Source organism: Gopherus evgoodei, chromosome 7 (genome assembly GCF_007399415.2).
Source record: "Gopherus evgoodei ecotype Sinaloan lineage chromosome 7, rGopEvg1_v1.p, whole genome shotgun sequence".
Taxonomy (NCBI): Eukaryota; Metazoa; Chordata; order Testudines; family Testudinidae; genus Gopherus; species Gopherus evgoodei.
The window spans coordinates 2,932,409-2,956,881 of NC_044328.1; the positions used below are offsets into that span (position 1 = coordinate 2,932,409).

Here is a 24,473-nt window from a genome sequence, read left to right on the forward strand (position 1 = left end):
CCCATGGGCATCATTTTACTAGAAAAAAGCAAAATAAATAGTGCGCGGTTCTGCCAGGAGAACCCCAACCCCCACCGCAGCCATCGCCTACTGGGTCTTGCACTCCCCATCCCCATCGTTAGCAGCCTTGATCTTCTGCAGCTCCTTCTGCAGCTCTTCCTCCACAGCCAGGATCTCCTGGGGCTTCCGGTACTGCAGGGAAGAGACACGGCCGCTCAGAGCTCCCGTTCAGACTGGCACTGCATGGCCAGCAGCATAGATCCAGGCAGGAAGCAATGTGAAATGTGCCTCCTTTGCTGCCTGCCTGTATCCGACTGGTGCTCTCTGGGGGAAGGGGGCAGCACCCTGGCTAGGGACCATTGGCCACGGTTTGGCATGGGTTTAGAGGACAGGCAGAAGGTACCAGGTTGACCTTGAGAGCCCTGCAGCTCCCCCTTCTCTCCCAAGCGGGTACCGCCCCAGCCATGTGGAAGGAACCTCCTTGTGCAGGACAAAGCAGCGGAGCAGGAGAACCCTGGCAAGTTTCAGTGCGTGCTGAATTCTTGACCGAGGTTTGTAATAGATTTTGGGTTGGTGCTGGAGGGCAGGGAGCTGGAGACCCCAGCCCACAGCCAGCATCTCCCTGGGAGCTCCCTCGTCCGGTACAGCCACCGTACAGCCAGGGAAATGCCCTAGCCTGCGGCAGGCGGGTTGGACCAGAGCTACAGGATGGTCCGGCTGGCCTAGTTCTTCTGGAGCAGCAGAGGGCCCTGAACGCTGCCTCCAGTTCCCTCTTGACCAGGATCCTTTCCCAGCAGACTCTGCTGGTCGCTGGCCGTTTCTATTTGGGACAGACAAGGAGCTGCAGCTCTGGGGTAACCGTTTTGCCTCTGATGGCTGCAAGCAGCCACTCCCTCCCCCACAGCTGGTGAGTACCTTGAGCTCCTATTGTTTGCCCACAGATGTGTCTCCCTGCAGGTTTGGCACATCCTCCCCTGCCCAAGGCACTGGGTGCGCCTGTGTGCGAGACTCAGCGCAGGAAAGCAGCCCTGCACCGGGGGGGTAACACTGATGGGCTCCCAGGAAAAGTGAGCTGGGGACAGAGGGTCTGACCAAGGAGAGGGGGCAAGTTCCAGGCCTCGGGGGCAGCACTGGAGAAGGCCCTTCTGTGACACCTTGTGCTATTCAGAGTGTGAGTGTCTCAGGCCCAGAGCACGTCCCTGCGCCCCAGGGCTGTCTGGCAATGGGCGGACTGTCAGCACATACACTGGCTCCCCAAGCCACCGTACGAGCATCCATCAGGCAGGTCAGCTCTGGGACCACAGGCAAATAAATTCCTCTCGGCCTCCCTTTCCCGAGCTGTGAAACAGAGGCTGTGAAGCTCAGGGCCCAGTATTCCCACGTGGGCTGGAACCTCACCGTGATGATGAGGGTGGCATTGGCGTAAGTGAAGCTCAGGGCAGCCGCGTCCAGGGGAAGCTGGTATCTGTCCATGTCAGGAATGGGGAACTTCTTGTAATACCTGCACAAGAGAGGGGAGAGACTGAAATTCTGTCCTGCACACCAGCGAGGTGACTCTGCTACACTGGCACCACCCTTCGGCGGGCCAGTCTGCTCCCACCCCCCTCAGCCAGAGCCCTGCCTGCACCTCCCTCGGGCCAAACTTTCACAAGTGGCTACCGATCTGTGGTGAGGAGCTGAGCACCCCAGCCCCCGCTCCAGGTGCTCTGCACATCTGCAAATCCGACCCCAGGTATCTGCTGTGGGGAACCCAGAGATGGAAGGATGCGAAAGGAGCAGATGCTCTTGAAAAGGCAGCCCTGCCGTCAGGAGGGGCCCAGGCCAGATGCGCTCTAGCTGCTTTTGCAATTCCTTGGTGCCATAGCAAGAGGCGAGGTGATGCCATGGCTGCATCCTTTGAGCCAAGCATGTCTCAGAACCTGGCTTCTCCAAATCTGGCCCGAGCTTCCAAGCAGATTGAGAACAAGGGGCCGACGTAGGCAGGGCCTTGCTTCCCACTGTCTCAGCACCAGGGCTCCGAGATGGAGTGCTGCTGGCCTGGCGAGGTGCATACAGGACAGCCTCGTGCTTCCTCCGGGGTCTGCTCGGCGCAGAGAGGACGGCGGCGCTCCCAAGGGAAGAGGCACCTGATGTTCCTGAAGTGCAGCATTACTAGCTGGTACCGGTGTCTGCTGCTCTCTCCAGGCCCAGGGAGGGACTTGCTTCAGGACCTGTAATCAGAGCCATAGAAATCCGAATGAAAAGCTCCTTGGGTCCCAACCAGCCCATCACCTGGGGCTCCGTGCAGGCTTGTGCCTTCCAACACAGTCAGTATTTGGTCACTTCTGGCTTTAAATGTCCCCATGGCTGGAGCTCTCATCCCCTGGGGAACTATTTGGGTGTCCGCTGTGCTGGCTCAGCAAGGTCTCCTTGTTACTGAACCTCAAACTTGCCCCTTTATTCACCCGATCTCCTCCCGCCTAGTTCTCCCCCAGGGCCCATCCGAAATCACTCCTCTCTTCTTGAAACAGGTGCAGCAGCATCTCCACTGCTTGGCCATCTCTTCCGGGAGCCATAAACGTTCAGTTGTTTGAATCAAGCTGTCCGGTCCCCCAGTCGCTTCTATTGTTCTTCTCAGAACTGCCCTGACTTTGTCAAGTTCTCTGGTGACGTGGTGCCGCTCTTGGGACACAGGATTCCGGGGTGATCATGCTGGCCCCCTACAAAAAGGGACTGTCGGCAGCCTGCTTCCTGACACCTTTCCGTGTAGTCCCATCTCCCGCTGCCATTGCTGCTACCCTGCACCCAGCTGAGGGTGTCTGGGCCAGCGTGGGATGTGGAGAAAGGGGCAGCACCCACCTCTGTTGCCCCACTCTCGGCTGGGCAGCCAGAACCAAGAACAGCTTCACGGTGTAGTCTGGGGAGCTTCATGCTGTGTGCAGGAGCAGAGACTAATCCAGGGAAGGAAGGAGGTAGGTGCACATGGCCCATTAACACACTAATAAACCCTTGTACCCTCATTTTCTTGCCTGAGGTAAGGCACAGAGCCCCATGGGTGATGGGATGGATCACTCGATGGTCCCCTGCTCTGTTCGTTCCCTCTGGGGCACCTGGCATTGGCTGCTGTGGGAAGACATCCTCTCCCTCTGAGGGCTGACACCCTCCATGGAGATGGTTCCATCCCCCCTCCAGCCCTTGTTGAGGTTTCAAGCTTTCATCCTCCACCAAGGCCTGCAGCCCCACTGGTCTGTGAAACTGACACGTTTCTGGCCCCAAGGTGCCCCAAACCGACCGGAAAAGGGTTTATTTCCTGCTGTCAGGGCATGAGGGATTCGCCTCCATTAAGCTGGCTTTGCATGAAGCCCAGCGTCTCTCTACCTCTGTCCCAAGTGCAGCTAGTTTATTTTCCAAGTCCTGGTGAAAACAGATACAAAGGGTAAATAGCTCTCCCGCTCAGGAGGAATGCAAGCGGTTTGTTACCGCAGGGCTCAAACCACTCTGTGTTGTCGCTGCTGTCGGTATTTGGGAAAGGTGGCAGACATGGATCATAATGGAAGTGTCAAAGGTTAAACAGCAGAGATTAGATGAACACAAAGACATGGTAAGGAAGTGTTACCGCTTAGACAAAACCGCAGTACACAGAAAAACCCACTGTCTGAAAGGGCTCGGGAGCCATCAATGGAAACACCAGCCTTCTGCTGCCCCAGGACTAAGGAGCAGGGGAGAAGAATGGCTTTGACTGGCCTCAAACTCAAATCTGTGACAAGATCAAAGGAAACCAGATCTGCCTGGCCATCCCCCTCCTCCTTGTAACATTAACGCTACCTCTGGCTTCAAGAATTGAATCAGGTTCGACGGGCGGGGAGGAGGTGGCTTTGCGGTTTTGTTTTCAGAATTTACTCTAATGGATTTATTTTACAGCAAGAGGTTTTAGGCAAATCCCACTTGAGCAGCCTTCCCCGTGGCCAGAGGGAATGGGAGCGACTGGATGGAAGCCACCAGCACCCCTTGCCTTGGGTATTTGACTCTTGCTCAGAGGCCGGCAAATGAATTTGTTAGCCCTGCTCCGGCGACTGGATTCTCTGCCCTTGGCTCTCCCCTTGTGGCAGAGGTCAGACCTGCACTCCTGGGCCGCTCCTTGACTAGATGCTGGCAGAGGTGGTGTTGCTGAAGTGAATTCATTGCTAGTCTTGTTTGAAATGGGTTTACTTGAAGAGAGAATTCTATTTACAAAACCCTTTACTGCAATGTAGTAACTGAGGACTTAGCGCCAGAGTCCCAGTCAGAACCCCTCCCCGTTGAACTGCTCTGTTCCCCTGGGTAAGGAGTTAACTGAAATGCCAAGTGCTGTGGGAACTCTGGAATGGTTAATTTCTCTCCTGTGATGGTGCATTAACCACCTGCGGATTCATTTCCTTTACCAATGTCTGCTTATTACTAGTCAGGTAGGGTCTGGATCCAGAATTCATTGTGCCCAATGCACCTGTCATCTGTAGGGGGCATGATCCTACGTAATGAAGTCAGTGATGGAGCTCCCACTGGCTGTGGACAGAATTGGGCACCAGGGGCCTAGGACCAAGTAAGCTACCCGAATTGTCCACAAGGGACATTAGCCTGCTCTGTAACTTGCTTCAGCTGCTGCTACTTCCAGAACTACTACTCCTAGCTCCTCCCTGCGCAAACTTGTCCTAGAGTCAGCAGGAAACAAATGAGAACTCATTTAAAAACCAAAGCACAAACTGGACAGCTGTAAAGCTCCTCGCTGATCCCACTCAGGTTGCAGCGTGGTCAGTGGAGGTGATGGTCCTTTAAGGAGAGCAATTTTCAGATCCTTTTAACTTTATTTCCATAGCAAGGTTCCTCAGACACGGCCAAGGTACTTGTCATTGAGGTAACATGGCAGCTGTAAACGAAAGCCCTTTCTGAGTGACCTGAAGTTCCATCTGCAGGCTAACAACTTTCAGCTCCCTCCTTAACACTCTGCCACAATAACCCACGCACAAAACACAGACAGTCCAGGCCCTGCCCTATGGATGTGCTTGGTCTGTATTGGCTTGGGGTGTGATTCTGATCTCTCACTAGCTTTATAGCTGTGTAACCATACTGGCTTGAATGGAGTCTCTTCTGACTCTCCCTGCTGTGGGAGGAGAAGTCACCCTTTCAGAACATGTGCTGCCTGGAGCATAACACGTTATCTTTGCTAGTACACTGTCCTCCACAGGCCTGTGATCCTGCCATAGCCAGCGGACCTCTGAGTGCCATTGAAAACAGGGAGCACTAAAAGTGTTCAGCCTCTTGCAAAGCCAGGCCCTGGGATTGTCCAGTAGAACCTCAGAGTGACGAACATCTTGGGAATGGAGGTTGTCCATAACTCTGAAACGTTCGCAACTCTGAACAAAAAGTTATGGTGGTTCTTTCAAAAGTTTACAACTGAACATTGACTTAATATAGCTTTGAAACTCTACAGGAAAAAAATTCTGCTTTCCCTTAATTTTTTTGAGTATTTGATGTTTAACACAGCACTGCACTGCACTGGCCTTTTTTTTGGGTCTCTGCTGCTGCCTGATTGCATACTTCCAGTTCCAAATGACCTGTGTAGTTGACTGGTCAGTTCGTAACTCTGGTGTTCTACTGTACAGCACCGAGCACGCTGCCAGTGAAGGGAAGAACACCCACTGATTAGAAGGGGAGCCAGCTAAAACCCTAAATAAGAAGAAGTCAGACACGGCCAATTTCAGCTCCAAGGCTACTAGTTAAGTGACTGATGGGAGAGGTTCTGATAAAAATGCTTCTAGGTCCTAGCAGCAGTCATCTAACGCTGCCTAGGCAGTGAGTATCCTTCCCTCCAGCTTAGTGAAATGGCCTGGCACTTCAGTACTCCTGTGCCCAACCACTCACTCTCCTGAGGATTTGTGAATGGCCCTGTCCGCCCGCCCCCTCCCCACCTGCCAGCTGGTGAACGAGCTTCAAGGTGAAAATGGCAAATGTACACACGTGCAAAACTCTATGCACCATCATAGGTTGGCCTGCAGCCAAAACGTTGCCGTTCTTGTCACGCAAACAGCTCTCCAGAGGCAAAAGGAAGGGTTGCCAGCTCTGCACAGAAACCCCTCTACAACCACACACATTGAGGGCGTGGGAGGTAGCTGCCTGGACCCTGCTCAGTGCTCCGAGCAGGTGGAACAAACCTGAGCTGCGTGATGTTGAGCCTTGGGGGAAAGGATGAGCCTGGCTGTGTGTGAGGCAGCTCTTCGGTTCAGCCCCCGAGACATGGTTCTGTCTGAGTAACTGGCCACTCTTCCCCCTCGAGTCCCTGCTGTGTGGATTCAGCCTGCACCTCCCCAGGCTGACAACCCCAAATGTTCAGCACTTCCTTGGGAGCAAAGGCATCTCTACCCCCATCCTACCGCGCGTCTGGTTATTCAGTGCTGAGGAGTGGCCATGCCCCGTTCCTAGTGCTGAGGAGTGGCCATGCCCCGTTCCTAGTGCTGAGGAGTGGCCATGCCCCGTTCCTAGTGCATCCCCCCTCTCTGTGACTGCGGGGCACTGGGCAGGGGGGGTACCACTCCCACTTGTTCTCTTTGCTTTGGCGCAGGCCTTGTGCACTGGCACACGCGGCGGCTCGGAGAGAAAGGAACAGTTATTTGGCAACAGCACCACCTACAGCCAGTTACGAGGAGCTGGACGAGAACGGCTTGGGTGCTAAGCAGGGCCATTCCAGAGCGGGTTTCTCCCCAGTAAACTCATTTCTCTCTGGCTACAGCGACATTGTTCGAAGATGGGGAAGAGCAGAACAAAGCAGCTGCCTCCAGCTCCTGCTAAGCAACCCCTGGAATGTCCCCGACTTGCACGTAGGCCCTTTCGCACACAGAGGGAAAGAGAATTTTCATTCACATCCCTCCTTCCCCACTGTCTGAACTCTCCTCCTCTGTCCCCAGGTCTGCAGGCCCGTGTCTGAACCCAGACTGCAAACGCTTTGGGGCAGAGCCGGTCTCATTCGGTGCACAAAGCACCGTGTCATTATACAGCAGGGAGTTCTATTTAACAAGCCAGGGGCTGCTGCAGGTCTCAGAGGGTATGTCTACATCGAGGTGACACTTGTGCTAGCAGGCTAGAAACAGCAGTGTGAACGCTGTGGCTCCAGGGGAGACTTGGGCTAGCCACCCCTGCTCAGAGCCAGGGGCTCGGATGGGCTTGAGAGCCCCTGCTACAGCATCCACCCTGCAGTTGTCAGTGTGCGAGCTCAAGCCAAGGTCATGTGAGTATCTACCTGGGCTGGGGGCTCACTGCCCTCTGCTGTGTGGACAGACCTAAGCTTCCTTTTATTCTGACAGCTTCTCCCTACCCATAGCAGATCCGGGCTGGCTTCGCCATTGGTTGCATTCTCTACTTCTAGATCAGAAAGTTGACCTGTTTTGGGGTAATTGAGGCACCTTTCTGCAGCTGGCTATGTCCCCACCCCCAATCTAGGTAGTTACAATGGTCCTTGAGTACAGTCTCCTCCTGTGGCTTCAGGCACCCTGATGGATGAATTTGATTAGCGTCTCAATGTCAAGTTATGGGGCTGTATCCAGGAGAGTACCCCCCAGATCAGAGTAGGGCCTATTTTACATCGGTGATCTAGGGAAGGGAGCAAGCCCCAGGTTACTGACAGCTGAAGAGGCTACTGAACTGGGGAGAATTGCAAGCAGCAGGGAGCTGGCTGGGAGGGGTTCTGGATCTTCCCCAGCTCTAGATTCTATCTCCTGGTCATCAGAGGGTTTGTAAGAGGACAGAGGGTAGAGAAAGCCCTTCCTTGGGCAGTGCTCAGTCAGTGTGAGGCAGTGGGATTGGTCAGTGGTCCTTGCAGTGCCCCCAGAGGGCCTTCCCCCACGAAAGGCAGGGAGAGCTGTGCTGGGCGAGGACTGGCTCCATCCATTACAGACACACTCTGCAGTTTGCTTCACCACACTGAGGCACAAGAGGCATTTACACTTTCTAAGGTATAATGCCCCACCCTCCCCTGCAGGTTGGCCTCAGAACAGATATCAGTGAACTGTCTGACTAGGTTATATCTGAGATGCATTAAGGGGGTTGGGAGGATGGCCCCACTGTAGGGAAGAGGAAAGGAGGAACCACTGCCTATGGTATTTTGGGGGGCCCAGGCCTGAATACCGGAGGGTGCTGCAGGAGAGGACTGAGGTGCAGCAGAACTGTTTGGGGAGCCCAAGAGTTGACTAGTGGTGGGGATGAGGGGGTCTGCAAAGCCATGTGTATAAATCGCCCAAGAAATTGATCAGGCCACCCCACTCTCCCCCTGAGGTTGGAGAGAACATCTCCCCAGTCTGATCACCTGTTCCCCCTCTGGCTCTAGCCAGCTCCAATCCAAACAAGCAAGGCAGTTTCGGTGAAGGCAGTGCTGTGCTGTGCTGTGCTTACTGACTTCTTGTTGGTGGTACGGACGACACAGCAGCGCTGCTCCTTCTCCACGGAGACACTGTAGACCTCTTTGGGGTAGGGCAGGTTCCGGATGCGCCACTGGAAACTGGTCTGAGTGTCTCTCCTCACAAAGATGGGCTACAGTAAACACAGACATGGCCGATGGGACAGAGCTGGGGTGGGCTCCCGAGGTTATGGGCTAAGGTTACTGACTGGGGCCAGGAGTGGCAGACAGGCGCTCCAGTCTGAATACGGAGCCTGTGATGAGGCACCCAGGGAGCTTCCTGCACTCCCTCTCCCTGTTCCCATTGCAGCACCTGCACTTTTGCTGAGCAGGGCCCATGAGGGTAGGTTTCCTCTCGATCACTCTCCCATGAGTAGGTGGGCCAGGGAGACTTCTGCTGCCATTGATACAAGGAAATCTGGCCTCAGGCTCTCCAGGAACTACTCACTGCCCTTCCTCATGGGAGGGGCGACAGCAGCAACCTGGGCTACAAATCCACAACTGCTGGAGTCTAGTTCTGGCTTTGCCACTAACTTGTGCTGCCCTGGGCCTGTCTGTGGGCCTCGATTTCCTCAGCTGTAGAATGGAGACAAAGTCTGACCCTCCACCCCTCCTAGGAGGATTGACGAACCGGCATAAAGCACTGCATGTGTGACATAAATAGCAGGCACTGGCGCTGTCACCCTCTCAGTGCTTCACACTCACTGGAATTTCCAGGTGCCCTTTCAAGCTGCTTCATGGAGGACAGACAACCGAGGCAGCCAGCAGGGCAAGAAATGAGATTCATCCACTTAGGAAACCTACAAGTCCCTTGGAGACAGCAAGGCCTTTCCTTTTCTCCCCAGTCCCCTGCCTTCTGGATGCCAAAGACCTGAGTCTTAACACAGCTGAGGGGTGGCCCCAGAGATTAGTGTTCTACTCTGGCAGCAAGTCCAAGGAGATAAGCCATAACCGCAGCCTCCCAGCCACTCAGTGGTTGCAGCTTGTCTAGTTACTGTTGTGAGCAGGACCACCTCACGTACATTGGAGCTGCTTTCCTTGATGAGCTCGGATTCCAGCGCTCCCGCAGTGTGGCTGGTTGGCTCTCCCACCTCAACCTGCCACTTGCCGGAGCTCCCCAGAGCAGTCTTCTCTCGCCACTTTCTAGCTGTGGAGGAAAAAAGAAAGGTCACTCCTTTTCTTTAAGCTGCTCTTTGGTGAAAAATCCCAGCAAACCTTCAGGCAGAGCCTTAGCTGCGTCAGACTAGGGGTTTGATGGGGTCTCATTCCCATGACCACCATAGTCCTTTCCCCCAAAGGCCAGATGACTGCCTGCTGCTCCGCATGCAGCTGAACTCAGCAAGTGGTGTCAGTGGCTCAGCGGCAGGAGCTCTGCTTTCTGAGCTGGCACTGAATCAATACTCTGTGTTCACTGCAGAGGCTGACTCTGGAGGGAGACAAAACCAAAAGCTTGACCATCTGAGGCAACTGAAGCCCTTGTGGCAATTTTCACCAGGGTACGTGTTCCTACCCTGCACCCTTGGCCAACGCAAATGGCAATGCCATTCTGCCACGCTGGGCCCAGTTCCGCTCTCACTCACAGCCAGGCTGGCCCTGCTGCAGTCCCTGGGCATTGCAGGCGGGTAACCGCTGGCAGAACTGACGCTGCAGCAGGCCGGGGAAAAGCTGCATCCTGGCCAACCGCCTGTCTGGTGCCATGTTCCTGCTGCGCCAGGCTGGGGGGGGGGGGTCGTTACTAATGGAAACTCCGGGGCCAGCTCAGGGGATCTCATTTACCCAGCAGCTGGCTGGTCTTCAGGTCGTACTCCTCAGCCATCTCCAGCCCATCCTCAAACAGGTAATGGACCTTCCTCTTCCCTACACACAACAGGGGCAAGGTGAGGCCAGACCCAGGGGACAGCCCCCCACATCATCCTGGCCCATTCCCTTCACCTCCCCCAGCCCCTCCCCCAACATCCCCGGCCCCTCCCGCCACGTGCCCTGACCCGGGCCCTTCCCCCATCACCTCCCCAGCCCCTCCCCCATCATCCCTGGCCCCTCCCCCTTATCTCACCTCACGTGCCCTGACCCCGGCCCCTCCCCCCACGCGCCCATCGCCCCCCGCCCCCGCGTGCAGGGAGGGGCTGCCGATGGGCTGGGGGGTCTGGGCCCTGCCCCCGCCGCCCCGCGTGTCCGCGGCTCCAGGTCCCGCCCGGCCCGAGCCGCCGGTACCGTCCTGCAGCAGCGCGCTCTTGCGGGCCCCGCGCAGCCGCTCCAGCCAGCTCGGCCCCGCCATGGCGGCTAGGCCGCGTCGCCATGGCAACCGGCGCACTTCCGCCGGGCCCGGAAGTAGGGGCGCGAGGCCCCGCCCCCTCCCAGGCTGCCGCGCCCGACTAGTAAGTGGCGGGGGGGGGGGCTGGTTCCTTCGCGGGGGGTCTCCGGCCTCCCCCGCGGCTGGGGGCTCTTCTCCCCCCTCCCCTCCCCCCGTGTGCGGTACGGGGCCCCCTTCCCCTCCCCTCCCCTCCCCTCCCCCGCGGCTGGGGGCTCTTCTCCCCCCTCCCCCAGTGCGGGGTACAGGGCCCCCTCCCCTCCCCTCCCCCATGGCTGGGGCCCCTTCTCCCCCCTCCCCCAGTGCGGGGTACGGGGCCCCCTTCCCCTCCCCTCCCCTCCCCTCCCCCGCGGCTGGGGGCTCTTCTCCCCCCTCCCCCAGTGCGGGGTACAGGGCCCCCTCCCCTCCCCTCCCCCATGGCTGGGGCCCCTTCTCCCCCCTCCCCCAGTGCGGGGTACGGGGCCCCCTTCCCCTCCCCTCCCCTCCCCTCCCCCGCGGCTGGGGGCTCTTCTCCCCCCTCCCCCAGTGCGGGGTACAGGGCCCCCTCCCCTCCCCTCCCCCATGGCTGGGGCCCCTTCTCCCCCCTCCCCCAGTGCGGGGTACGGGGCCCCCTTCCCCTCCCCTCCCCTCCCCTCCCCCGCGGCTGGGGGCTCTTCTCCCCCCGCCCCCAGTGCGGGGTACAGGGCCCCCTCCCCTCCCCTCCCCCATGGCTGGGGCCCCTTCTCCCCCCTCCCCCAGTGCGGGGTACGGGGCCCCCTTCCCCTCCCCTCCCCTCCCCCGCGGCTGGGGGCTCTTCTCCCCCCTCCCCCTCGTGTGGGGTACAGGGCCCCCTCCCCTCCCCCTATGGCTGGGGGCTCTTCTCCCCCCTCCTCTCCCCCAGTGTGCGGTACGGGGCCCCCTTCCCCTCCCCCATGGCTGGGGCCCCTTCTCCCCCCTCCCCCCAGTGTGGGGTACGGGGCCCCCTCCCCTCCCCCCATGGCTGGGGGCTCTTCTCCCCCCTCCCCTCCCCCAGTGTGCGGTATCGGGCCCCCTTCCCCTCCCCTCCCCCATGGCTGGGACCCCTTCTCTCCCCTCCCCCCAGTGTGGGGTATGGGGCCCCCTCCCCGCCCCCACGGCTGGGGCCCCTCCTCTCCCCTTCCCCAGTGTGGGGTACGGGGGCCCCTCTTGCTACCGCTCCCCCATGGCTGGGGCCCCTTCTCCCCTCCCCCCCAGTGTGGGGCACCAGGGGTCCTTTCTCCCTTCCCCCACCCCTGACATGAGATCCCGTAAAGGGGTCTGGTCCACAGTAAGTGCTGAGTGCGGGTCTCAGGGTTGGTACCCGGAGATAGAGGCATCCAAATCACTGGTTGCCAGAGTGGATTTGATTTAAATCACTAGTGAGGAAGACTTGATTTAATCATGATTTTCTACATAAAAGTGCATTCTTGTTGGTTGTTATAACCTTAATACGTATTCTTCACAACTCAGAGATGTAGAAGGTACACACGATACATTTTTAAACAGTGATTTATTTTGAAAACTTTTTAGATTAGTTTTGCAGCTATATCAGAAAATGAATGATTGTTTGGTTATTTCATTTACCAAAGGTAATTGAAGCAGATATTTATGAAGTCATTGGGAGGTGAACTATCTCCAATTCAGCAGGTTAATCATTAATATTTGGAGGATTTTCTTGCCATGCTGTATTAGGAGGAGAACATCACCAGACAATTAAATTGTTTTATTTAACTAAAACAGCAACGTTAAGTATTCTGGATTTTTTTCTTCAACAGCAAATGTGTAATATTTTAACAAAGCAGGCATATGTCCCTCCCTTCTCACATTTATCTCCAGACTTCTTGTCCAGATCTATTCCACCTCCCAATAGTCTTCTGTTCCTTGACCTTTTTGAAACTTTGCACTTTTATAGAGAGGTAAGGGATTGACTCTGTGTACACAAATTTGCAGAGGGACAGTAGGGTTGAGGTCTGTTATTTCTCTATTTATTTATTTTAAAATATTTTTGCTTTTAACAAGCATGTTACTTCTGGAGACACAAATCCACAGTTTGGGAACTGCAAAACTAAGCATCTCTGATGGTATCTTCTAGACTGAGCACTGAGTCCCATTGGGTAGATAGAAAGATAAACCGAAATAATCGATACAGAAGCTCCTGGAACTCTATAAGATTGGGTCACTAATACATCAACTATTGGAACTCATTTACAAAACTTTTCTTAAACATGACATGAATATATTGTCTCATACTATAGAATTAGAATTTATAACCCCTATTCCATGATGAGATATCTTTGCGCTATAATGAGCTATCTTAATTCAAACTATCTTTAGATAGGTTTTTTCCTCAAAAAGCATTTTATCAACAAAAATCTGATTTTTTTTTTTAATTTTTAAAAATAATTGATTTTTTTATCCACCCTGCTGGTTGCTTTTGAAATGCCTGCAGTGAGCTCTGGTGCACCCCCGCTTCTGCCCCCAAATCACAGCACCTTGCTCCTTGCCCTGAATTGCCTGGCTGGGATGTGGTGCAGTCCAGGCTGGGATCAGTGCAGCAACCCCACTTCTAGTATTCTTGGCCCATAATGATCTCTGGGGTATTGGATCTGTTTGCAACGTAGTGGAAATCTCTGAAGAGTCCAAGAGGATTTTACTTCAGGCCCCAGAATGTCATTTTTTAAAGGACGCATCTGACAAAGCTTCATAGGAACAGAAATGTTTTCATGAATTAGAATTTTTAAAACGTACAGGTTCTTTTTCTTTCGTAAGTTAAATCTTCCCCTACAGTGTTGAAAACCAACTACAGGGTTGTGTTGGCCTTGTATGGACGCTTAACTTTGTGTTCCTGTTAGAACCAGACTGAGGGCTTGTCTACATCACAAAGTTGCAGCGCTGGTGAGGGGGTTACAGCGCTGCAACTTAGGAGGTGTACACATCTGCAGGGCATCACCAGCGCTGCAACTCCCTGTTTGCAGCGCTGGCCGTACTCACGTTTTGTCTTGGGTGTAGAGGATCCAGCGCTGGTGATCCAGCGCTGGTAATCAAGTGTAGACACTTACCAGCGCTTTTCTTGACCTCCGTGGAATAAGCAGGTATCCCAGCATACCTGAGGAAGCCTCTCTGGTAATCAAGCAGGTATCCTTCCCCGCGGTTTGCTCCGGTGTTCTCCGAATCCCCCCCCAAGCGGGTCTCCTTCCCAGCGGTTTGCAGGGGGGTTCGGGGAACGCGAGAGCAAACCGCGGGGAAGCAGGTCTCCTTCCCCGGTTTGCTCTCGCGTTCCCCGAACCCCCGTGCAAGTAGGTCTCCTTCCCCGCACCCCCGAGCAAGCAGGTCTCCTTCCCCGCCGTTTGCAGGGGGGTTCGGGGAACGTGAGAGCAAACCGCGGGGAAGGAGATCTGCTTGCTCGGGGGTTCGGGGAACGCGAGAGCAAACCGCGGGGAAGGAGATCTGCTTGTTCGGGGGTTCGGGGAACGCAAGAGCAAACCGCGGGGAAGGAGATCTGCTTGCACGGGGGTTCGGGGAACGCGAGAGCAAACCGCGGGGAAGGAGATCTGCTTGCACGGGGGTTCGGGGAACGCGAGAGCAAACCGCGGGGAAGGAGACCTGCTTTCCCGCGGTTTGCTCTCGCGTTCCCCGAACCCCCCTTGAAGCCGCCCAACAGCGCTGCAGTGTGGCCACATCTAACACCACTTGCAGCGCTGGTTGCTGTAAGTGTGGCCACTCTGCAGCGCTGGCCCTATACAGCTGTAATAACCAGCGCTACAAAATTGTAGATGTAGACATACCCTGATTGTGGGTGTATTATATCTTGCAAGCCACGCGGGGTCGGGCTGCCTCAGTACCTGGATGAGTGATCTCTTAGCAAAACCCAGTGCTGAAGGAATTGGACCCTCTCAGAGTCCACAGAGAATCAAAGCTCCAGCATAGTGCTAGTGGACCATGGTGCCGGAGGGTTCTGGCTTTTGGATGGGATGAAAACAAAGGCCTTGATCGCTTGTGGATGGTCATTAAAGATCACAGTCACTTAGAAATGTAGGGCTGGACGGGACCTGGAAAGGCCGCGTAGTCCAGCCCCTGCCCTGAGGCAAGATCCAATGTTATTTTTAGGGTGTTAACTCTGGTGGTGTGACCAAATATGAATTCAGTTAGTTACTTTATACCTTGCTAATTTTCACTTGCAGCTGAAGCGGGAGACTAGGTTCTCCTTCTTTTGCTGTCCTAGGCAGTGATGGTGTCTGAGTGTTAAACAGCCGCCACATCCCACCCCAGAGGTGGCTGCATTTCAGTGCTGGAGGAATCTGTTCCTTGGTCTAAGCTGGGAAGTGGCTATAAGGTGATTACTATATGCAGAGCTGATAGCGATGCCTGCAGTTAGTTATCTGACATGTTCCATTATAAGAACCTCTTTTCAGTTGCTTATAACTTTGCCAAACTGTAGCTGAAATCGTCCTTTATGGGTATCTACCTCAGGCTGAATATTTTTGGAAAGTTTCAGTAAAAACGATTCAGCCATTTCTGAGAACTCAGTTAGGGAAACACGTTTGCCCACATGGTGGCATTCTAAACAATTCCTGTCTTTATCTTTGGTATTCAGTGAGTGGAACGTTAACTGCCTGCCCAGGGAGGGGACAACCTGTAGTGATAAGCCATGGAGCCCAGGGGAATCGTCAAAGCCTTTCCAAAGAGAAAGAAGATGAGGGATGACTCAGAGAGGAAGGTCCCTCCAAAGGTCCCGAAAGAGGAGGAAACGGGGAGCATTGAAGGTACATCCCACACCCATTCCACACAGTCTGTCAGACTCATGTCCCTGTTTAACTGCAGATGTAGGGTGAGATCTTTCCTGAAGTACTGTCAGGTCATTTGGTGCCAAGCAACGCTGATATCGGGGGGGTGGTGGTGGTGGTGGTAAAGAGGGGGTTGTGGCTAGGCAACTCTGAGCGTCAAGCCAGGGCACCCCGTGGTCTCTGTCGTCCTGGGGCCAGGCACTCTGGCAGTCCCAGTAATGCCGTGCAAGGCGTGTAACCTGTTCGGTTTGGGAAGCAGTTCCCACGTGTCCATGTGCCTCCTCTTTGTAGAGTGGCTGAAGCCGATCACAGCCTACGTGCTGCCAGTGGGCATCGGGCGGGCCAGGGCAGAGATCTTTCACACGCAGATTGTCCAGAAGGGGGGTCGCGTCCGCAGCCAGCTCTCCTCAGAGGTGACGCACGTCATAGTGGCGGAAGACATGGACTGCGACCGGGCCTTTCGCCTCCTGAGACTGGCCAGGCTTCCCCTAGGGATCCAGCTCGTGAAGGCAGCCTGGCTGAGCTCGTGCATTAGAGAGCAGAAGCTGCTGGATACCGCTGGGTACAGCATCTTCATCCCAGACAGGTATTCAGCCCCCACCCCCTCACTCCCCCGCAGCAGGTCTGCCCCTGCCTGAACTGGGCTGAGATCTTGACCTTTTACCCAGAGACCTTTCATCCATGATGTCACGCACCTCCCTTGCTAGTGGGGTCAATATCATTCTCATGTCACAGATGGGGAAACTGAGGCACAGAGTGCCAAGGTAACACAATGAGTCCATAGCACAGCTGGGATTAGAACCCAAGAATCCTGGTTCTCAGTCACCTGCTCTAACGGCTAGACATGTTCCCAATTCATTAGTGATAACAAGGGCATGTTTCTAATATAACATTTAACAATTAAATACCATTTCCTGCGTATTGCAGATGGAAAACAGAGAGCAGGTTGGCAGTTAAGCCCACGAACGGACTGGGAATGGACTAGTGGGGGGCTGCAGGTGAGGCCTGAGGTGTATCTGCGGAGCTGTGCAGGAGGAGCCCAGGGCTGGACTAGCAAGGGGTAGACATGGCAGGTCAGTGAGGTGTGAGGGAACCGGGCATAGCCAGAGCAATTAATCTATAACTTGGCTGAGCAAAGCTGACACTAGCGCTTTGCCCCATCTCCAAACGAGAGAGGATTTCCCAGCCTGGGGTTTGGGCTGAGAAGTCTTTGTGTTCCTTGCGTGTGAATCTGCTCAGCTCCATGTTGGCCCCTGGCAGGTACCTGGAGGAGAGGGATCTGCAGAAGAGGGAACAGCAGCTCTTGGGCAGTGAGACTGTCCAACCCCAGCCAGGGAAGGAAGCACTGAAGCTGAAGGCTGAAGCACAGACAGGAGCCATATTGCCTCAGGGCCCAGCCCAGGAGCAAAGCCTTCAAACCCAGGTCAGTGTCACCCCAAACACACGCTGCACGTTGCTCTGTTGGCTCGTGCTAGCCTAGCAAGGCTAATGAGTGTCAGTTTCTACCCCAGCCAACAGGGCAGCGACAGTGTTTGGGGTTTTCAGTGATGTGCCGCCAACAGGTTCAGTCTGTGGGTATTGCTTCTGTCTGCCTCTCCTGGATGGTAGAGGTGAGAAAACACCTTTTCAGTATCTGTCCCTGCAGGACCATTCCCAGCCGAACAAGTCCCAGGGCTTTGGCCAAGCTAAGCCGGAAATCTCCAGTGTCTTTCCCCTGCGTCCTTGGGGAGACTTCAACAGCCTAAGCGCACTAGCACGCTTTCTCTGATACTTCATCCCATATTTCAACCTGACCCACCCTAATCAGTTCCCCACTCCATGGGGTTACCCCTTCAGACACCCATACAGCTACAAGAGATCATGTTGCTTCCCAGCACCCAATCACTTGCACTCAGAATATACATATCAGGTTGTTAGACTCCTTCCCTGTGAGTCAGTCTCAGAGCAAGGAAGCATGATCCAGTGGTTAGAGCACTAGCCTGGGACTTGAGACGTGGTTCAGGTCTGTGCTCTGCCAGAGACTTCCCGCGTGACCTTGGGCAAGTCACTTATCCTCAGTTCCCCACAGTAGGGCTAAGAGTCCTTCCTCATGGAGTGTTGAGGATAAATCCGTTATGGATTGCGAGGTGTCAGGTGCTACAGTAATGGGGTTGGATAATACCTCACAGAGGCAGCCTCTCCAGACCTTGCGTTATCCTTTCCCCCTTTTCTGAATTCTCTCCCGTTTGTTGATACCTTTTTGGTAAGATGCTCTCCAGAATGGAACCCAGCATAGTCTTCCCAGGGCCACCTAGAGAGTGAGCTGCTCCTCTGCACTGTAGTGTGGTGTCTTCCCCCCGTTACCGTGGCCGTGCACTGGCACAGAACACCAGCCAGGAGCTAACTTGCTGTCCACTGGTTCCTCTTTGTTAAGGTTTCTCCCTCCTGGTCCCCTGGATATATTAGCTGGTATATTTACAGGCACGATCTCCTGTGCCCAAGTTTCCAATCTCTCCAGGCCCCTTCCTAGCATTCCCCTCTCTTTGCGTCACTTGCTAGTGTCGTAATCATCACTGTTAACGAAGCCCACTATTAGGGGCAATTGTAATAGAGGTAGGGATTCCATTGCAGGCCTCCTGCTTTGGGAGGAGTTTTATTATAGTGGTTGCTTGGCAGCATCTGCTGTGGTTGAGATTTGATTGCAGACTTGTAACTTTTTCATGAAGCTACCTTATGTGATTAAACTTCCCAGGCCTAGTCTGTGCAGGAAAGCAGTCTTTTTAAGCATTTGAGCAACATTTCTTGAGTCATCCTGAGGATTAGGTGAGGGGGAAAGAACACTTTAAAAAAAGTTCTAACCATTCTTTTAAGACACAAGTATAGCAGGCAAGGGTGAGGTTGGAATTTTAGCTTGGAAATAGCCTCATTTAGCCATAGGCTCTTTTCTAGGTTTGGAAAAAATGTTTTTGATTTAACACAATGTTGAGCATTTGCACATCACAGGCTGACTAAGGCTACAAGTGTGCACTTGAGTGGATGTGCGCTGTGCATTCAGGTGTGGCTAGTTAAGATTGCACAGGTTGCTTTAAAGAACTTATAAGCCTTGTTGCCAACTCTGAGCTCCAGGCTTCATTCATGTTTTTTCCCTAGGAAATAAAATGCAAAAAACGGTGTTAGTGACATATTGGGGTTGCAGTTTACGTTTTCCCACTCCCTGGCTTTTTTTGTCACTTAACGTTCCAACAGCAGTGTCAACTCTACCACGCTGCGTGGCACGAAATAGCCGGGAAGTGCAACGCAGCTGGTGGATGATTTCTGAACGCCAACTTTTACATTGCCCGACTTTTTAACTGCGCAACTTCAGTAACACCGGCTTTTGCTTAAAGACGCACCATGTGCATCTGTGCAGAACCACCGCCCCCCACTGACGGGCATGTCAGCTCTGATTGGATGACAGTGTCACTCTCTAGTGGCTGCAGCCTGTAGAGCATAAAAGCCATTCCACTGCCGCTGTTATCTCACGTCTGTGGAACCCCTTGCATCCTAGTCACCTCAAAAGCCCTGTACACAAATCACTCCCCTGCTATGCACCTGCTTCTTTCCCCTTTGCTTTAGGTGTGATTGGAGGTGGGAGTGTATACACAGCCATGGATCCTTAGAGAACACAGCCATTTCCCACTACTTCTAACAGCACTTCAGCACACACCCGCCCTCCTGCCCCAGGGAGCGCTGGCACCAGTGCCAAGGAAGTGTTTGAGAGAGACGAGCGTTATTTCATTGCTGTTTTTCTGTCTCTCCCTGAAGAGGGTCTCTGATGATGAAGGCAGCGAAGGGGAAGAGACCAACGTCACCCAGGGAGACCTGGAAGCACTAATTTCAGGACGTTGCCCGGACACCTCATCGGGGCCGTCCAGTGGCAGCTGTGCCACAGTGCCCCCAGCTGCTGGCAAGTGGGTTTGTGCTCAGTCCTCTGACAGCAAGAAAGAGAATCACAACTGGCACATCACAGAGAAGCTGGAAGTGCTGGGAAAAGCCTACACTGTCCAGGGGGACAAGTGGAGGGCTCTGGGCTACTCCAAAGCCATCAGTGCGCTCAAGAGCTACCACAAACCAGTCACCTCTTACCAGGTAACCAGAAACCCACCATCCTGTGAGCAGGGTGAAATCGGCAGGAGAGCTGGGAATAGGGACCAGTCCCTAACTCTCAGTCCTGGGCCTTAATCACAAGGCTGCCTGGTCCTCTCTCCAGATGTGCAGTTCCCTGGAGTTGGTCCCTGCCATGGGAGGCTGTGGACGTGAGCACTTCAGTCAGCCTGAATATGTTTCGTTGAGCATGAGTGGTATTTTTGAGTCTTCAAACTGGAGTAAGCAGATAGCAAGGGGACTGGAGCCTTGAGCTTCTGCTGGCAGGCCCAGCTCTGGAGTAATTTCCTTCCTGCCTCATTCAGTTAGCAGCAGCGCAGGGAAGGGCCTTTCTCCTTCTGCTGAAGCCTCAGCTACTGGCCAGTGGCAGAGCAGGATGCATGTCTGAGGTGCTGATGCAATTGTTACATTCGCGGCTGCCAATCTGTCTGATCAGTGTTATACGGTTACACTGTCCACGACGTGACAATTAGTCAGCCTGCCTGTAAACTGGCCGAGAGGTGTGCAGGGCCCATGCCCTGCTGTTCCGGTGCTGTGACCCACTGCTTGAGTGATAACCTGGCTCAGAGGTGTGAACCAGCCCCCTGGGCTTTCCCGTCTCTGAGCCCTGGGGCAGTTCAGTAGCTTGCCCGTTAGCCGGCTGCTCCTTTGCATTTGCCTTTAGGAAGCCTGTAAGATTCCTGGGATCGGGAAGCGGATGGCGGAGAAGATCCTGGAGATCTTGGAGAGCGGCCACCTGCGGAAGCTGGACCACATCAGCGAGAGTGTGGCAGTGCTGGAGATCTTCTCCAACATCTGGGGAGCAGGAGTCATGAGAGCCCAGTTTTGGTACCAACAGGTCATTGTCATTGTCTCCCCCTTCCCAATGAAGTGTGTGCGCTTTCAGACACCGTGAGCAGAGAAGGCCTGTTGGACCATAGCAGACACTCCCTCCTGCTATTCCTCTGCCCACGGTGCTCAGCTGGCAGGATTTGACCTGCGTGCAGTGTTTTAGCATGGCTGCTCAGAACTGTCTCTTCGCAAGCAGAGGATTCCCCTCTTTTCTCTGTCACCCCAAGATCAGCCCCTCGAAACACCCTAAGCACACGGCTGCTGCTTAAATCCTGTCCAAGCAGCACTGGGTGCAAAATACAACAGCCAGCGTGCTAAGCAGTGTCTCTGGCTGGGAACACTTGACCTCAGGCTCTGTGAACTGCACTGGCTGCGTGGGTGATTCCGGTGGGTTGAAGGTGTTGGGCTGCGTGCGTGTGAGACCCCTCTCCCTAGACTGTACTGCCACAGCTGAGATTGTAGGAGGTGCCCAAGCAGGAGCCCCCCATTTTAAAAGCCGGGGCTGATGGCAGGACATTCTCGGGGAAGGGCTTGTGGCCTTGAAATTCACCACTCCAGTCTGGTTTGCCAGAGCCTGGATTTACTGGCCATCAGGGCATGTACCAAAGTCAGTGTGTAGGGAGGGCTGGAAGCGATAAGACTTTATGGGACAGCTGTGGGGAGCCGTCAGTTCTATGGCTTGGCTGCCCTGTGAATGTTTAATCGGGGTGGGGGTCTAGAACCTAGGTGAGGCCTGCGAGAGGCTGCCTGGGGTGTTTCGTGTTGGAATCAAACAGGCTTGATCTGGGTGCTAGACTGGCACCCACATCACAGGCTGGCCTGCGGCAACGCTGTGCTGACGTCGTCATGACATTCAAGCCGCATGCCTATTGATCCTGTGAACACTGGAGTCCCCGCGGGCTGGGGGAGCCGTACAAGTAGGGTCGCTTCCCTGGGAAAGGTCTAGGCCCAGCAGCCTGGCTTGGCTGAGCCGTGACACCCCCTAGACCCGTGCTGGGGGCACTGGAGGAGCGAAGTCCCTGCAGAGATCCCCCTGTCTGAATGTCTCCATGTACTCTGGGGCAGGGCTTCCGGACCCTGGACGATATCCGCACCAAGGCTCCGCTGACCCGCCAGCAGGCCGTAGGGTTGAAGCACTACGAAGACTTCCTGGAGCGTATGCCGCGAGAGGAGGCTGCCGAAATAGAACAGACTGTAAGTAGCCCAGCCCAGGGAATCACAGGCAGGGGGCTGACACCCAAAGGTTCCCACGCTCTTGGGCCTGCAGAGCTGGGCTCTCTCGGGAGCTTCCCAGCCTGTCCCCAAGCAGAGCTGGGACTCTGGGTCCCAAGCCGGGCGAAGGTGCAGGGGCAGCAATGAAAATAAAAAGACAAATGAAAGGGGACCCAGACTCATTTTGAGTCTTTGAGAAGTTCATTTTGTGTGTCCAGCAAAGGCGCAGGACGTGTCCTGCCGCAGATACTCTGCCCTGCTCGGAGGAGCTGCCAAGGGCCGAGTTGTTAACTGACTTCAGTCTGAGGATCTCAAAGTGCCTGGCCCTCCGCCCCCTGAGCATCCCCCACCCCCCTCTTCCTGGGGCACAGAGCAGTTCAGTGTCATGCCCCAGGCTTTTCTGTTTGCAGCAGGGCTGGGTTCTGCCTGGTGCTGAGCACAGGCCAGCTGGAGTCTGGTTTTCCTCCGTGGAGCAATGGGAGCTGGGAATGTTCCCTGCCATGTAAAAGCAGCAAAAAATCCTGTGGCACCTTATAGACTAACAGACGTTTTGGAGCATGAGCTTTCGTGGGTGAATACCCACTTCGTCAGATGCATGAAGTGGAAATTTCCAGGGGCAGGTATATATATATGTAGGCAAGCTAGAGATAATGAGGTAGTTCAATCAGGGAGGATGAGGCCCTGTTCTAGCAGTTGAGGTGTGAAAACCAAGGGAGGAGAAACTGGTTTTGTAATTGGCAAGTCATTCACAGTCTTTGTTTAATCCTGAGCTGACGGTGTCAAATTTGCAGATGAACTGAAGCTCAGCAGTTTCTCTTTGAAGTCTGGTCCTGAAGTTTTTTTGCTGCAGGATGGCCACCTTAAGGTCTGCTATAGTGTGGCCAGGGAGGTTGAAGTGTTCTCCTACGGGTTTTTGTATATTGCCATTTCTAATATCTGATTTGTGTCCATTTATCCTTTTTCGTAGCGACTGTCCAGTTTGGCCAATGTACATAGCAGAGGGGCCTTGCTGGCATATGATGGCATATATTACATTGGTGGAGGTGCAGGTAAATGAACCGGTGATGGTGTTGCTGATCTGGTTAGGTCCTGTGGTGGTGTCGCTGGTATAGATATGTGGGCAGAGTTGGCATCGAGGTTTGTTGCATGGATTGGTTCCTGAGCTGGAGTTACTATGGTGCAGTGTGCATTTGCTGGTGAGAATGTGTTTCAGGTTGGCAGCTTGCCTGTGGGCAAGGACTGGCCTGCCACCCAAGGCCTGTGAAAGTGTGGGATCATTGTCCAGGATGGGTTGTAGATCCCTGATGATGCGTTGGAGAGGTTTTAGCTGGGGACTGTATGTGATGGCCAGTGGAGTTCTGTTGGTTTCTTTCTTGGGCTTGTCTTGCAGTAGGAGGCTCCTGGGTACACGTCTGGCTCTGTTGATCTGTTTCCTTATTTCCTCGTGCAGGTATTGTAGTTTTGAGAATGCTTGGTGGAGATTTTGTAGGTGTTGGTCTCTGTCTGAGGGGTTAGAGCAGATGCAGTTGTACCTCAGTGCTTGGCTGTAGACAATGGATTGTGTGATGTGCCTGGGATGGAAGCTGGAGGCATGAAGGTAGGCATAGCAGTCCGTAGGTTTTCGGTATAGGGTGGTGGTAATGTGACCATCACTTATTTGCACTGTCGTGTCTAGGAAATGGACCTCCTGTGTAGACTCGTCCAGGCTGAGGTTGATGGTGGGATGGGAGCTGTTGAAATCGTGGTGGAATTTTTCCAGAGACTCCTTCCCATGGGTCCAGATGATGAAGATGTCATCAATGTAGCGTAGGTAGAGAAGGGGCGTGAGTGGACGAGAGCTGAGGAAGCGTTGTTCCAGGTCGGCCATAAAAATATTGGCATATTGTGGGGCCATGCGAGTGCCCATAGCAATGCCACTGATCTGGAGATATATATTGTCATCAAATTTGAAATAGTTGTGTGTGAGGATAAAGACACAGAGCTCAGCAGCCAGTTGTGCTGTGGCATCATCAGGGATAGTGTTCCTGACAGCTTGTATTCCATCTGTGTGTGGGATGTTTGTGTAGAGAGCCTCCACATCCATGGTGGCTAGGATGGTGTTTTCTGGGAGGTGACCAATGCATTGTAGTTTCCTCAGGAAATCAGTGGTGTCGCGGAGATATCTGGGAGTGCTGGTGGCATAGGGTCTGAGTAGAGAGTCCACATATCCAGACAGTCCTTCAGTGAGAGTACCAATGCCCGAGATGATGGGGTGTCCAGGATTTCCGGGTTTGTGGATCTTGGGTAGTAGATAGAATAACCCTGGTCGGGGCTCTAAGGATATGTTGATTTGTTCCGGTGATAGTGTAGGGAGTGTCCTGAGTAGATGTTGCAGTTTCTTAGTGTATTCCTCAGTGGGATCTGAGGGAAGTGGCCTGTAGAATTTGGTGTTGGAGAGTTGTCTGGCAGCCTCCTTTTGGTAGTCAGACCTGTTCACGATGACAACAGCACCTCCTTTATCAGCCTCTTTGATGATAATGTCTGGGTGGTTTCTGAGGCTGTGGATGGCATTGCGTTCTTCACGACTTAGGTTATGAGGCAAGCGATGTTGTTTTTCCACAATTTCTGCCTGTGCACGTCGGCGGAAGCATTCAATGTAGAGGTCCAGACTGTCATTTCGACCCTCAGGAGGAGTCTATGTGGAGTTCTTCTTCTTGTGCTGTTGGTGGGAGGGTACCTGTGTATCAGTGCACTGTTCAGTGTTGTCCTGGAAGTATTCTTTGAGTCGGAGACGGCGAAAGTAGGCTTCCAGATCGCCGCAGAACTGTATCATGTTGGT

At 54.2% G+C, this 24,473-nt stretch overlaps 2 protein-coding genes across 8 annotated transcripts in view; one reads left to right on the forward strand and one right to left on the reverse strand.

Moving 5' to 3' along the window:
* Positions 1-10,690, reverse strand: DPCD (deleted in primary ciliary dyskinesia homolog (mouse)). The gene is made up of 6 exons (XM_030569797.1): positions 10,613-10,690; positions 10,178-10,258; positions 9,424-9,548; positions 8,402-8,535; positions 1,399-1,501; positions 1-192 (listed from the first exon to the last, which is right to left on the reverse strand). The coding sequence occupies exons 1-6, from the start codon at positions 10,674-10,676 to the stop codon at positions 88-90; spliced, it is 612 nt and encodes a 203-aa protein (XP_030425657.1). The 5' UTR covers positions 10,677-10,690; the 3' UTR covers positions 1-87.
* Positions 1,518-24,473, forward strand: part of POLL (DNA polymerase lambda) — a 27,850-nt gene continuing 4,894 nt past the window's right edge. For 2 of the 7 annotated variants that reach the window (XM_030569787.1, XM_030569794.1), the window contains exons 1-7: positions 10,724-10,776; positions 15,301-15,469; positions 15,782-16,076; positions 16,751-16,913; positions 19,274-19,597; positions 20,277-20,450; positions 21,509-21,637. In XM_030569787.1, coding sequence (XP_030425647.1) covers positions 15,355-15,469; positions 15,782-16,076; positions 16,751-16,913; positions 19,274-19,597; positions 20,277-20,450; positions 21,509-21,637 — 1,200 coding nt within the window. In that variant the 5' untranslated portion in view covers positions 10,724-10,776; positions 15,301-15,354. Of the gene's footprint in view, positions 2,952-10,723; positions 10,777-11,890; positions 11,995-12,168; positions 12,188-15,300; positions 15,470-15,749; positions 16,077-16,750; positions 16,914-19,273; positions 19,598-20,276; positions 20,451-21,508; positions 21,638-24,473 lie in introns of those variants that run through there. The other 5 variants (XM_030569790.1, XM_030569788.1, XM_030569791.1 and 2 more) reach the window with 5 other exon arrangements.